Source organism: Eucalyptus grandis, chromosome 8 (genome assembly GCF_016545825.1).
Source record: "Eucalyptus grandis isolate ANBG69807.140 chromosome 8, ASM1654582v1, whole genome shotgun sequence".
Lineage (NCBI taxonomy): Eukaryota > Viridiplantae > Streptophyta > Magnoliopsida > Myrtales > Myrtaceae > Eucalyptus > Eucalyptus grandis.
In genome coordinates this window covers 39,122,458-39,135,641 of record NC_052619.1, presented here as the reverse complement: position 1 = coordinate 39,135,641, position 13,184 = coordinate 39,122,458, and the positions used below count along the sequence as shown (strand labels likewise).

At 36.1% G+C, this 13,184-nt stretch overlaps 1 protein-coding gene across 1 annotated transcript; it reads right to left on the bottom strand.

The window, feature by feature from the left end:
• Nucleotides 1–2,004: 2,004 nt before the first annotated feature.
• LOC104414381 (beta-glucosidase 18) lies at nucleotides 2,005–12,919 on the bottom strand. Its single transcript, XM_010025457.3, has 12 exons — nucleotides 12,673–12,919; nucleotides 7,870–7,936; nucleotides 6,464–6,522; nucleotides 6,177–6,252; nucleotides 5,985–6,059; nucleotides 4,318–4,405; nucleotides 3,965–4,217; nucleotides 3,457–3,572; nucleotides 3,076–3,328; nucleotides 2,782–2,884; nucleotides 2,565–2,664; nucleotides 2,005–2,322 (listed from the first exon to the last, which is right to left on the bottom strand). Exons 1-12 carry the CDS (start codon nucleotides 12,814–12,816, stop codon nucleotides 2,112–2,114), a joined length of 1,545 nt encoding a protein of 514 aa, XP_010023759.2. The 5' UTR covers nucleotides 12,817–12,919; the 3' UTR covers nucleotides 2,005–2,111.
• Between the last annotated feature and the right edge of the window lie 265 nt (nucleotides 12,920–13,184).

Genomic DNA, 13,184 nt, shown 5'->3' with positions numbered 1-13,184 from the left:
TTACCGAAGAAATTATGTGTTTGATCTGTTAAAATTGTTCTTGTGTTGACTAAAAGTGTTTTACAAATAATCGGGATAAGTACACTAATGGTGCCATAAGTTGTGTACGGCGCTCACTTTGGTGCCAAAAGTTTCCGTCGGATCACTTAAGTGCCAAATCGGAGGAAAAACGCTCACTTTGGTGCCACCGGCGAAAGATTCCGGCCTCCGACGAAAGATTCCGCCCAAAATGATTTTTAAAAAAAATAAAAATTGATAAGCCTTTAAATGACGTCGTTTTCGGTCCTCCTTAAGAAAACGACGTCGTTTTGCCGTCCAACGTGGATGGCTTCATGGAAACAACGCCGTTTAGCTTACATGGGGAAGAAATTAGGGTTTCGACGGGGTCGAAGCCGTGGCCGTTGTCGAGGTTGGGGTCGGAGTCGGGGTCGAAGCTGCGGCCGCCGAGTGGCCATCATCGAGGTTGGGGTCGGGGTCGAAGCTATGGCCGTCGAGTGGCCATCGTCGGGGTCGGGGTCGGGGTTTGAGCCGCGGCCGTTGAGTGGCCATCGTCGCGGTCGGGGTCGAGGTTGGGGTCGGAGCTACGGCCGCCGAGTGGCCATCGTCGGGGTCGGGGTTGGGGTCGAGGTCGGAGCCGCTACCGTTGAGTGGCCATCGTCGGGGTTGGGGTCGAGGTCGAGGTTGAAGCCGTGGCCGCAGAGCGCAAGGACCGTCGAGGATGGCGACAGCCGGAGATTAGGGTTTTGAATTGGGGGAGACACCAAACGGCGTCGTTTTAGTATTTGGATGCTGACTCAACTCTCCGACGAGCCACGTTGGCGTCAAAAATTAATAAAAAAAGGCCACGTCGGATTTCCGGCCAATTTCGTTGGAATTGGCACCAAAGTGAGCATTTTTCAAATTTTTTGGCACTTAAATGATCCGACGGAAACTTTTGGCACCAAAGTGAGCGCCGTATACAACTTATGGCACAATTAGTGTACTTATCTCCAAATAATCACTTCTTCGAGAACTTGTTTACAACAACTCAAATTATTAAAGTTGTAAGGGGGTTTCTGAATTGCAAATACCTAAAATTTCATTAATTTTTATTAAAGATAGGTAGATAGGTCGGCCAATTTAATTGAACAAGCTCAAAGTTGGAGTTGGCCTAAATAACTATTTCATATTGAGTCATCAAGGTAAAATGTGTAATTACTCATAGTACGAGGGCTTCTTTGCAAAATGTCAAAAAATCGAAGGTTGTAAAGTGTATCTTAAGCTAGCTGTCCATAAAATTTCGTGCCATTTGAGGTTCATTTACTATTTTCCTGAATTTTTGAAAACCTGGGTCGGAACAGCATGGAATCCAGAGTGGTCATGTCAAATTAATTATTTTGTATCAATTAGGCCATAATTAGGGTAAGTGACTTGAATTGAAGTTGAATTAGACATCTTAAGCTTTCACCAGCAATTGGGATTATTCAAATCAGAGTTTCTTAGGATGCTCACCACTTGTTCGAGAAAATGTCCATGAGGTTTCAACGTAAATTAGTTTTGTTTTTATCTTCAAATGTTTTAAGTATGAGTTTAGCAATTTCACAGCGATTGAACGTCTCTTATTGCTGCATTTTTCTCTGTGTTGTATGTCCTATTGCGAGAAAATGGCTGAGGTCAATACAGAAAATGGCCCAACCTGCAGACCCGGTTCTTCTAGGCTGGATTCGAGATCCCAGTGCCCATGCCCTCTTCTCCAGCTACTGTTTCTAAGTTACTAGCGTTTGTATAGTATATATCTATTTAGGAAAAATATATTTTCCTTTCCAAATGACAGAAAATATTTTTCTTTTCATTTTCAGTTTTTAGCTAAACACTGAAAAACATGGTCATTTCAAGAAAAATAACTTCCTGAAAAATATTTCCAAATATGTCAATTTTTTCGTGAAATAAACAGTTGTAATTCCAGATTTTTAGATGTGAAAGAGCTATTGTGATTTAAAGCATTTGCATTTAACTGTTTCAAATACAACCTGGGGCACTAAAAAATTCCGCAAATAATTTTTTTATTTTTATTTTACCGTTAGAGATCTTCGAAAGATATGATCTCTTAATAGTTTTAAAGACACAGGATGCTACATTTTGTAGGTGGATGTTTTTCGAATCGCTCGAATTTTGTTATCTTCAGAGAGGAACTCCGTGTACCACGTAGCTGACCATTTGGGTGTTCTCTTCAGTGTTTGAAAGTCCACATAATGCAGCCCAAATCGTATCAAATATCCGTATAGCCATTCGAAGTTATCCAGCAGAGACCATATGAAATATCCCCTCACATCCGCTCCTTTTCTGAAATAAGAATAAAACATTTAATCGGGAACAAAAAATACTAATTTTATAGACTCGGTTCTATATATGATGTGATGGGCATAGACTGATTCGATACTAGGAAAATTAGTAATCTTAATTAAACAAAGAAAGAAGAAGACCATGAGAAATCTAGGAAATTTTGGTGTATTTCAATCATTATGAAAGTTTGTTGATTGAGGAATAGTGAAGGCATTCAATACCGGAAGAAACACAAGATATACCTCACAACTTCACTTAAGACAGCGAGATAGTTCTCGTGGTACTCTATTCTCTTCGTGTCGTTTAGCGAATCTTTGATTGCACCTGCAGGTTGTGCGTACCCTGCGAACTAACAATTAGTCTTTTTGTTTTGTTGACGGGATCAATTAATTATCTTGTTTGGTAAACTTTGAAGATGAAAATAAGCTTCAGTTTGTAGTTGTCTAAGTGACACGATACCATTCTCGGTAATGAACATGGGCGTGTTGTTGTATCTCTCTTTGACATACGTAACGATCCCTTCCATGCCCCTCGGAACGACAAAGAAAAGCGGCATCGCGGTCTGCAATGTGATCATTAACTACGTCAAAAATAGATAAGCCTGACGGCGAAATCGACTTGAAATCAAGGCCAAAAGAGCTGCTAAATAGATTCAAACTCATATGTTCCATGCGGGTCTGAACGATGAAATCATTCATCTTTAGCTGCTTGCATCCGATGATTGTTCTTTATACATTTGCTTATGTTACTTACCCGTTCGCCGATGTAAGCTCCATCCTTTTCTCCAGTGAGATACACGAACGCGTCCCCCAGAGAGTAAGGTGAAGCGCATGAAGAGAACATGCAGTCCTTCACATAAAGAGTCGTGTAGTGATTTACTCCGATGAAATCCAGCTTTCCCTCCAGGAGCTTCTTCCGCTCTTCCGCCGAATACGTCGGCAATCTCGATCCTAGGACTTGACGCATCTCTGGCGGATAATCTCCATATACTAAAGGGTCTACAAACCTGTAATTATGATAAGTTTTTGGCAGCAACAAATATGGAGAGGGGAGAAAGTTCTTGATAAAAGTAGCATATGGATCTCTTTTGGTGGGCATAGAACATGGATTCTGTGTAAGAGAGAAATTATGTACCATGCAATATAGAAAGCTAAAGATCGTTGGACAGCAAGACGATCGGCTGGGGTGTCGTCGTACGGCTCGAACCATGGAGCTGAAATTACTATCCCAATCATTCCTCCTTGCTTTTCCTGATTATGAATTTTTATTTTTCGCTTAGGTCCAATAAATACATAGTATATCTTAGTGTTTGTCGCGGAAAACGAAAGGAAACATATGTTAAGAAGAGTGTCGAAGTAAGATTTGTAATGAAGCTATGACATTATGAATTGAGCTTCTTGGCCTGGATATATGAGAACCTTAAGTGATGACAAATTTAATTGTGTTCATTCCCATGAATTTTGACGTATGTAAGAGACAAAGTAATGATTTCACTTTCATAGCTAAAAGGGGCAATTGGTTCATTTCTGTTCTTTCTTGTTCATTTATGTTAAATTTCCTGAACACAAGACGGTGACAGTACAGTTGGTAATAGAGCCAGTTAATGCATCGAAATGAATCAATTCGTAGCTCTTTAATTTACCTGGTAATACTTCCGGTAAATTTCAGCGGCCGTGGCATGGGACAACACCAGATTGTGGGTCGCAATGTAGGGTTCTAGAGCAGAGTCACCATAGGAGCAATTACCAAACGGGTAGGAGCACCGGCCGGGCGGGTAAGTTCCCAAGAGGTAACCATGATAGATGAGCACATTAGGCTCATTGAATATGCTCCAATACGTCACTCTATCTCCGAAAGCTTCGAAACAAACTTGTGCAAAGTAGCCAAAGTCCAACCTACAGACAATTTTGGAACACATGATGTAAAGTTACAAGAATTGATTGGATCGTCATATTGGTGGAGATTAGAAAGGATGGCGGCGACGGTTTCACTTACTGTATTTCGGAACTTAACCACGAACCATACCGGTCTTCTAGCAATTGGGGAAGGTCGTAATGGTTCAACGTCACGAACGGCTTAATATCTTGTCCGAAAGAACAGATTACAAATACATAGAATGGGTAGGCAGAACACCACAGTCCATAATCTTGGCAGACGCGCCGGGACACTCCTAAGTCGCCATAACTTCAAAACCGCTTAAGTGCCACTTTTTTTCTCGAATGGGACACTTAAGTGCCACCTCCCGCAACCCTTGCCGGAAATCCTACGTGGCAATATTTTATTATTATTATCCTACGTGGCTCAGCGGAGCTCCAAATCAGCATAAAAATTAAAAAAATTAAAAAAATTAAAAAAAAAAAAGAAAATTTTAAAAATTTTAATTTTAAAAAATTTTAAAATTTTTTTAAAAAAAAAGAAAATTATGAAAATTTTAATTTTAAAAATTAAAAAATTTAAAAAAATAAGAAAATTTTAAAAATTTTAATTTTAAAAATTTCAATTTTAAAAAATTTTAAAAAAATAAGAAAATTTAAAAAATTTTAATTTTAAAAATTTAAAAATTTTAATTTTAAAAATTTTTAAAAATAAAAAAATTAAAATTTAATTTAAAAAATTTTAAAAAAATAAAAAATAAGAAAATTTTAAAAATTTTAATTTTAAAAACTTTAATTTTAAAAATTAAAAAAATTAAAATAAGAAAATTTTAAAATTTTAATTTAAAAAAATTAAAAAATTTTAAAAAATTAAAAAAATTAAAAAAAAGGGGGGTGGGAGGCGGCGGCGGTGGAGGTGGCGGCGGTGGCGGCGGTGAGGGAGCCGCCCGTTCGGCCTCCCACCCCCCTTTTATAACTTTTTTATAATTTTATTTTTTATAATTTTTTCTTAATTTTTAAAAAATTTAAAATTTTCTTAATTTAAAAAAAATTAAAATTTTCTTAATTTTTTAAATTTTTTTAAATTTTTCTTAATTTTTTAAAATTTTTCTTAATTTTTTTAAATTTTTCTTAATTTTTTAAAATTTTCTTAATTTTTAAATTTTTTTAAATTTTCTTATTTTTAAAATTTTTTAAATTTTCTAATTTTTTAAATTTTTAAAATTTTTAAAATTTTTAAATTTTCTTAATTTTTAAAATTTTTCTTAATTTTTTTAAATTTTTTTAAATTTTTCTTATTTTTTTTAAATTTTTGAATATTTTAAATCTAATTTAATTAATTTATATACTATTATTTACACGTAGACGCGAAACGGCGTCGTTTTTGCATTTTCTCCGCCACGTCGCATGCAAAACGACGCCGGTTTTGGACTAAGCTCGCCTGGGAAAGTCGCCACGTCACCATTTGGCGGATTTTCGCCGGAGTGGCACTTAAGTGTCCCATTTTACTCCGATGATGGCACTTAAGTGTACCATTTTAAAGTTATGGCACTTAAGTGTCCCGGCGTGCCAAGTTATGGCACTCCAGGTGTCCCGCACTCAGAATGGGTAATTCAACTTTTTCAAAGGCAATGATTACGTACGAATGGAAAAATTAAACAACATGGTAAAAAATCACTCCAAGAGGGTAATAAAAAATGCAACTTTTGAATTAAAGAATGATATGATGAGAGGGATTGTAAAAATTACAATGTTGGTGTCAATTAGATTGGTGCATTTTTCCTTTACCTCTGACCAAAAGGGCATCAATGATATTGTTGTAGAATTCGATGCCTTCTGAATTGACCTCTCCAAATCTTCCTTCTGGAGTTGAAAGTGAAACAGAATATGAGCTATGGTGTTAAACTGACAATAACTGATCAAGTGTATATTATACAAAGCCTAAAAGACATTATCTTAAATGAAAATAAAATTACATACGGGGAAGAACTCTAGACCAAGCAATGGAGAATCTGTATGCATCCACCCCGAGACTATGCATCAACTGTATATCTTCCTGTTGCACGTCCAGTAGATTATTTAAAAATAAAATCAAGAGTTGGTTACAGAAACCTTTACTATGAGTATCGTTCCCAAAGCTTCTAGCTTCTAATTTACAATTACAGTCAGGCCAATTTAGTGTTAAAATCTGGAATATCAACAATTAATCTCATGACATTTTGGGCTGTTGATGAGGCTTTAATGAGAGTATTGAGACAGTCAAGTACCAAAAAGAGATTATAGTGATCATCCGCCACATCAGCGTTGCTTCCATCTTCTATTTTGCCTAATCATCAAAAGGCAAACGCATCATATGTCGATATTGTATGAGGAAATTATCCAATCAATTATAAACATATTATATGGATGCCAATTCAATTGTAAACTTTCTCATTTAGTCATAAATCTTTGCATGATATTTCAATATAATCTTTCTGCCTAATTTTTTTTTATGGAAATTACTGCATGTAGGATAGTCAACAATCATTGTATTGCCATGTTAGCAATTTTTGCAAAAATTGGCTGTAATATTGAAATTTTGCACAAAAGTTTATGATTAAATTGGTAAAATTGAAAAGTTTAAAACTGAATTGATATATGTAATAATAGGTCTATGATTGATTGGAAAATTTTCTTAATATTTTATTATATATGTAAAAAATATTGTGAGAATTAGTCCACAAAGTGATGTTACAAAATTTAATGGATAGGAGCAGAATATAGTCAAGTAAATAATAAGAGTTAGTCGCATTATCTTTGTTAGAAAAGAAAATCGGTTTCATGAACCGACTTTGATATCTCGATATTATTACATCATACAATCTTTCCTGACGTATGGAATAAGCTAATTTTCTTAGCTGGCCACCGACGATCTCTGGTATCAAACTAATGGTCAATCGATGATTGTTCAATGACGTTTATGAAAAGAGGACATAAAAAATGCAAAGTTCATTACACATACAATATTCCCACTTTTTAGGCTGATGATGAGGTGGCAAGTCATGGTCATCCTATAAATAAAGGAACTCGAAAAATATAATTTTTTTTGCGTTTTCTATAACTTTTTTGTTAAGGTAAATTGGTCTTGTTTTCATTTATAGCCTATAAAATTTTTTGAAAAGAAAACTACGAAGCAAAAAATGACACTTATTTGGATTTTTTTTTAGCTAGATCTCTAGTTTTTCTATACAAATAATAAAATAGGATGAAATTAACCATTCTAGAAGGTGTTGTGTCCGTTTAATATACACATGATGTTCGATTAAATTACTAGCTAGGCTAGAAATTCAGTTTTATCACTTCGGAGAAGTTTATCGATGGGACACCTCTATTTTTTATTTATTTATAGAAACACATATGATCAAAAATATTTAGTTGCATTCATTTTTTCCCTGGGTACAATTCACAAACAGAAACTTATTTAATATTTACAAATATGTGTAAGACTACGCTTGGAAGACAAAACCCATCACTATTTCAAAACCAAATTGAAAGCCATTTTCAGCTTTCTTGATTTTGACTGGCCGGCATATTCCACTTTTCAATTGATTTTTATTGAAAAGAAAAAAATAATTTTCTCTGTACCCATTTTCTTGTGTTAATTTCATTGGAGCCTTGAAAATGGAAGGAGAACCTGGCATGTGTGAGAAGACATCCCAATTGCTGAGGCTTTTGTTACCTTGCAGGTAGCCCCCTTCAATCTGGGCAGAACATACAAATTGAAATTTATTTGGTTCAAACTTGTCGAGGTACAACAGAACATATAATCCCACAAAAGAGGTACAACAGAACATATAATCCCACAAAAAATTGCCATAAAAATCTACAAAGAATTTTCAAAGAATTTTCAACGCAAACAGAAAACGTGCTAGAAAGCTATGGACATGAAATGATGGGGGAAAATTCCAAATAAGGGCTTGAAGTGCTCTCGTTGTCTCAAATAATGGTTCAAAGTAGACTTTATTTCAAATAAATGTATGAAGTGGCCAAATCGTTTTAAATAAGGGCCTTTGGCCAATCGGTGACTACTCCGGTTATTGGAAAAATGGTATTTTAGTTAAAAAAATTGTAAATATATATTTTCCTTATTTATTTATATATTTATTTTTAAAAAAAATTTCCTCTTCCCTCCTTCAGCCACTGTCGTTGATGGTCGACGAAGGTCACTTGCCTTGGGTGAGGGTCGCTTGAGATAGATTTGGCGAGGGTGGCCCTTGCACGACGCTAGTGAGGGCAACCCTCGCCAGCCCAGGTGAGGCCCTCATATAACACTACGTGAGGATGGCCCTCGCCTCATACCTACAAGGGTGGGTCTCGCCTGAGTTTGGTGAACTTCACCATAGTTGGCAAAGCGAAAGGGAAAAAAGAAAAAGGAAAGAAAAAATCAACAAAAAATATAAATCAAAATACTAGAATGCCCTTAAGTTTGAGAGGTTAGGCCCTTTTTAAAAACTGATATGATTACTTTAGGTCTTTATTTGAAACGATTTGGTCACGCTAGGCTTTTATTCGAAATAAAGTTCACTCTGAGCTTTTATTTTAGAAAATGAGAGTACTTTAGATTTTTATTTGAAATTTTTCCAAATAGTGGAGGTAGTTGGTAGATAGCAAAATTGAGTCTCCGCCTTAGATCAAAGAGAAATCTATGGTTACAATTAAAAATGGCTCATGTCAATAAAAGGTCTCTTTTCCCTCATTTATATTATTCCATAAGTCCAACGCAATGAGGGTATATAGATCATCCTTTCCTCAAGACTCCTCATGATCCGGTTGACCAAGTGAGTGATAGATTGAGGGGATGGCTAAGCTTAGGGGACTTAGTAAAAGGTGAACTAGTCAAAGGAAGCTTAAGTGCTACTGCTACACAATCGCAATGTCAAGTCTCGGCCCACGACACACAACTAACCAGGTGAGTTCCATGGTAGAGCTCAACCACGAGAGAGTTTTGTACAGAGCTTGGCCATCACGGTTATGGCCACGGGAACTCTACGGCGGAGCTCAGTTTTAGTGGCCATGGACGTGAGAGCTCTGCCACAAAGCACGGCCAAGATCGCGGAAGAAAAAGCAGAAAATGGAAATGAGAAAAAGTTGAAGACGGGGGACAGAGAGAGAGAGACGTACAACTTTTCAGTTTTTTTCACGTGGATGGAGAGGAGAGATAAAAAGCTGGTAAAGTTGAAGATGGGGGGACAGAGAGAGAGAGACGTACAACTTTTCAGTTTTTTTCACGTGGATGGAGAGGAGAGATAAAAGCTGGTGGCATCAGAGAGAGAGAGAGAGAGAGAGAGAGAGACGTGCAACTTTTCAATTTTTTTCACATGGATGGAGATAAAGCTGGTGGCATCGGCTGATTGAACAGGAGAAGAGAAAGTGAGGGTTAAATGCAAAATCATATTACGCGATTGAGTGCCCAAATAGACGATATAATTGGAATCCCTTGACTAGGTAATTTTCAGAGCGCACTTTTCTACATCAAGTGATACATATAAAATATTATCCTAAAGTGCTCCCAACGATGAAAAAAGCATGTGAGATCTACTTTTGTCTCCTAAAGTGAGTTTTAATGTGGGCCACATATCAATTATATTTTCGACATGACAACATTTGTAAGAGGTAGAGTCTAGCTATAATTTAAAATGTTGACGCCTGATTGGAACATACAATAATAGAACTTGTACTATTTCAACGGCTCTTCCTGAGTTTTGACCTTTGAATTATAGTTATGTTTCTCACTACTATTTCCTATCAAATCACATGAAAGAAAAATAATATTGCAAAATTATTCCCAAAAAAAAAACGAAAAAAAAATTCTTGAGCCAGATATTCTTTTGTCCATCGCCAAGAAGATTTTCAGCAAAAAATTGAAATAGCAGTATATTTTTCTTGACATACTCGCATGATATTACGGTAGACTAATTATTAAATTGAAAACACCCAACTCAATTTGACATTGATATGAGGGCGAATCCCAGCAAAATAGCATTCAATCAAACGGGTATGAATCCAATGCCAAAATCAATACACCTCGTGTACACATGCAAAACAACTAATGCGATTGAAATATTGAGTTGGTGCTATGAGTTCAATGAAGATAAAAACTCCATTAATCATGATAAAGTACCTCAAGCAACTTATACATTTTTTTTTTTTTTTGGCCGAAGTTCACACGTAATTTACAATGGCCTCCATTGATATACATTTTCGTGAATCCCTCTCTGAATAACTTGATGTTTTGTTTGACTTTCTAATGAACTCTTTCTTTTTAGATGACTTTGGGTTATAATTGAAAATTTTAGGACGGATTGGAGATGAGATCGGTCTTTCAAAGTGGTTCTGATTTTTACCGTAATAAATTTGGCGGACCAAAACATAAAAGAGAAAAGAAAGTGCTCATAAATATTATTACTATTTTATAAATAGAAGAGACTATAATTGTTGCAAAAAGTGAAGTATAGCCCGTGATTCACAGGGTTCCCATCTGTAATTGTGTTATCCCCTAAAGCCAGACATAGGTCATGAACCTACGCAATGACAAGCCTATGATGGGAAAGCATAAAATAAAATTTACCCTCACAGACATTTTACGTATTTGTAGGCTTAGAAACAAGTGATTGAACTTAGTCAATCTACTGAGTTTTTCAGAGACGCGTCTGCTAGATTAGATTCGAAGCACAAAAAAAGGCCAAGTTGGAGCATAGTTCGAGTCATTGCAAGTTTATCAATTAAGGAACATATACAGACACATCTCCAAATGGTTCGAAAATAGAAAATATACGAGCATTTGGAGGCAGAGGCAAAAGAACACTCGGATCGCAAATTATGGTCAGTCATCATGAAGAGGATTATGGTATGCAGCGACATGCGATATTTTACTTCAAAACATCTTGCTAATACTCAAGAAATATTTTGTTGTGTTTCTTTTCTAATTGGTCAAAAAAGTGTAGGAAAAAAAAATTACATTCAAATGACTGATTCATTACGAAAACAACTTACACTGTCTGCTAATTGAGAGGTCCGACGACATTCATAAGTGTGCTAATTCTATGTGAGCAATTGACTTTTTCTCTTTCGTCATCCCACTATTCAATTAAAGAAAAAAACAACTACTTCGATTTAAAAAAAAATGAAAAATTACCGATTAACAATCCAGAATTGAGAATAATCAAACCAAGGGGACACCCTCAATAATTAGACGATAGAAAAAACAAATATTTCTGTCCTGTCCGGTTAATTCGCAAGGAATTTTGACATGAGGCACAAAAAATTTGGCCTATGGAGAGAACTGTTATTATTGCAAAAAAGAAGAATAACATGGAAATGCTTAACTAATGGTCACCGTTATTATTGCAAGTAACAGTAGCATGTAAGCCATAAGATGTAATTGATAGAAAAGGTAATCGGTTTTATGCTAGCATTATAATGAAAAAAATTTCCTTCTACCACTGTTACTTTACTTCCATCATTCTAATAAATGAATAAATAAATCAGGCAAACCATGTATAAGAAATGACTCACTTGAATGTGACTAATTGACAACCCAAGAAAGGCCAATTAAAAAAAAGAAAAAAAAGCGTGACAACACAAGCAAAACAAAGCTCTCAAGGGTGATGGGTCTCAAGATAGGTCAGTACCCGTTCGAAACATGGAACCTACCACGTCAAGGTCGATTTCTCGTTTGTAAAATTAGGAATCGACCCTATTGACCCTAAAATTGCACCCGACCTGATCAATCCGGTTCCAAAGTCATTCTGTGACTAGCTGAGTGTTGCTTTTTGGTTTCTTCTATTCTGAGTTGGTTTAGTTTATTAATATGGTGGAGGATTTTGTTACAGAAATTAGATGGAATGTTTGGTGGTTTGACCGCTTTCTTGGTGGTACGTTGCCATCTTTTACTACTTGATTACAGCCTTCATGTACGCATTAAGCTCAAGAGTGGCATGAAAGTTGCAAATACCCATCAGTGTTAATGTATGCTTGATCCCATGCACTGTTTTAACTTATAAGAAAGCACATGAATTTCCACGTGAAGCATTTGGTAGGAGACATCATGTGAACTATAGATAATAGAAACTCGTGTTCATAATTCATTCAACAGAACTATTTTCATATTTTCTATCCTGAATGCTTGACAATATCTAAAAGAAAGGACCAATAATAAGTAAAGAACTAGACTGGTTCCTTCAGGCTGGTTTGGTCTTGTTCAACACAAGAAATCAGAAACTAAACTAGTTATTGCTGTTTTCAAAAGTTTGGAACTGGATTAGTCCCATGGGAACCACCCAAAACCAGGTTGTTCAGTTCGGTTCAACCTGGGACCAACGCTTACCCTTGTAAGGGCCAATCATCCCTTCCCATGAGCAAGCAAGCAAAGAATGCTTCTAAAAAACTAAGTCACCGGTTTAACTTGAATGACCATCTAGAAAGAAGGATAGAGAACCTGGAAAGAGGAGGTGGCAGTGCCAAACAAGAAGGAGGGAGGGAATTGGCCTCTGTGGACGGTGGTTCTTGAGCTTGTGAGTCGCAAGAAGAGACCATGTATCAAAAGAAGACGAAGAAGAATAGAACAAGGTTGTGATCTCATCCTTTCCTTTTCTTTTTCTTGGGTTTTGTGGATATGAATGGGAGGGGCATGGTGGGTTTTATATAGGCGACGATTCTTGGAAATAACTGCCAACGTCCCCAAATAGAATGGCATTTAATTAAACGGGCATGAATTTAATACCAGAATAACGACCGCGTCCATTTATCATGTTGAAGTACGCACATGATTTACATTGGCCTCTGTTGATATGAAGTTTCCTAATCCTGTACTGAATAACTTGATGTATTAATTGAATTTTAACGTATTTTTTTCGAATCTCGTTTTGCTTTCCACCCTAACAAATTTTGGTGGGCCAAAAAAAAGAAAAGGAAAGAAAGCTCTCACAAACATGATAGCTATTTTGTAGT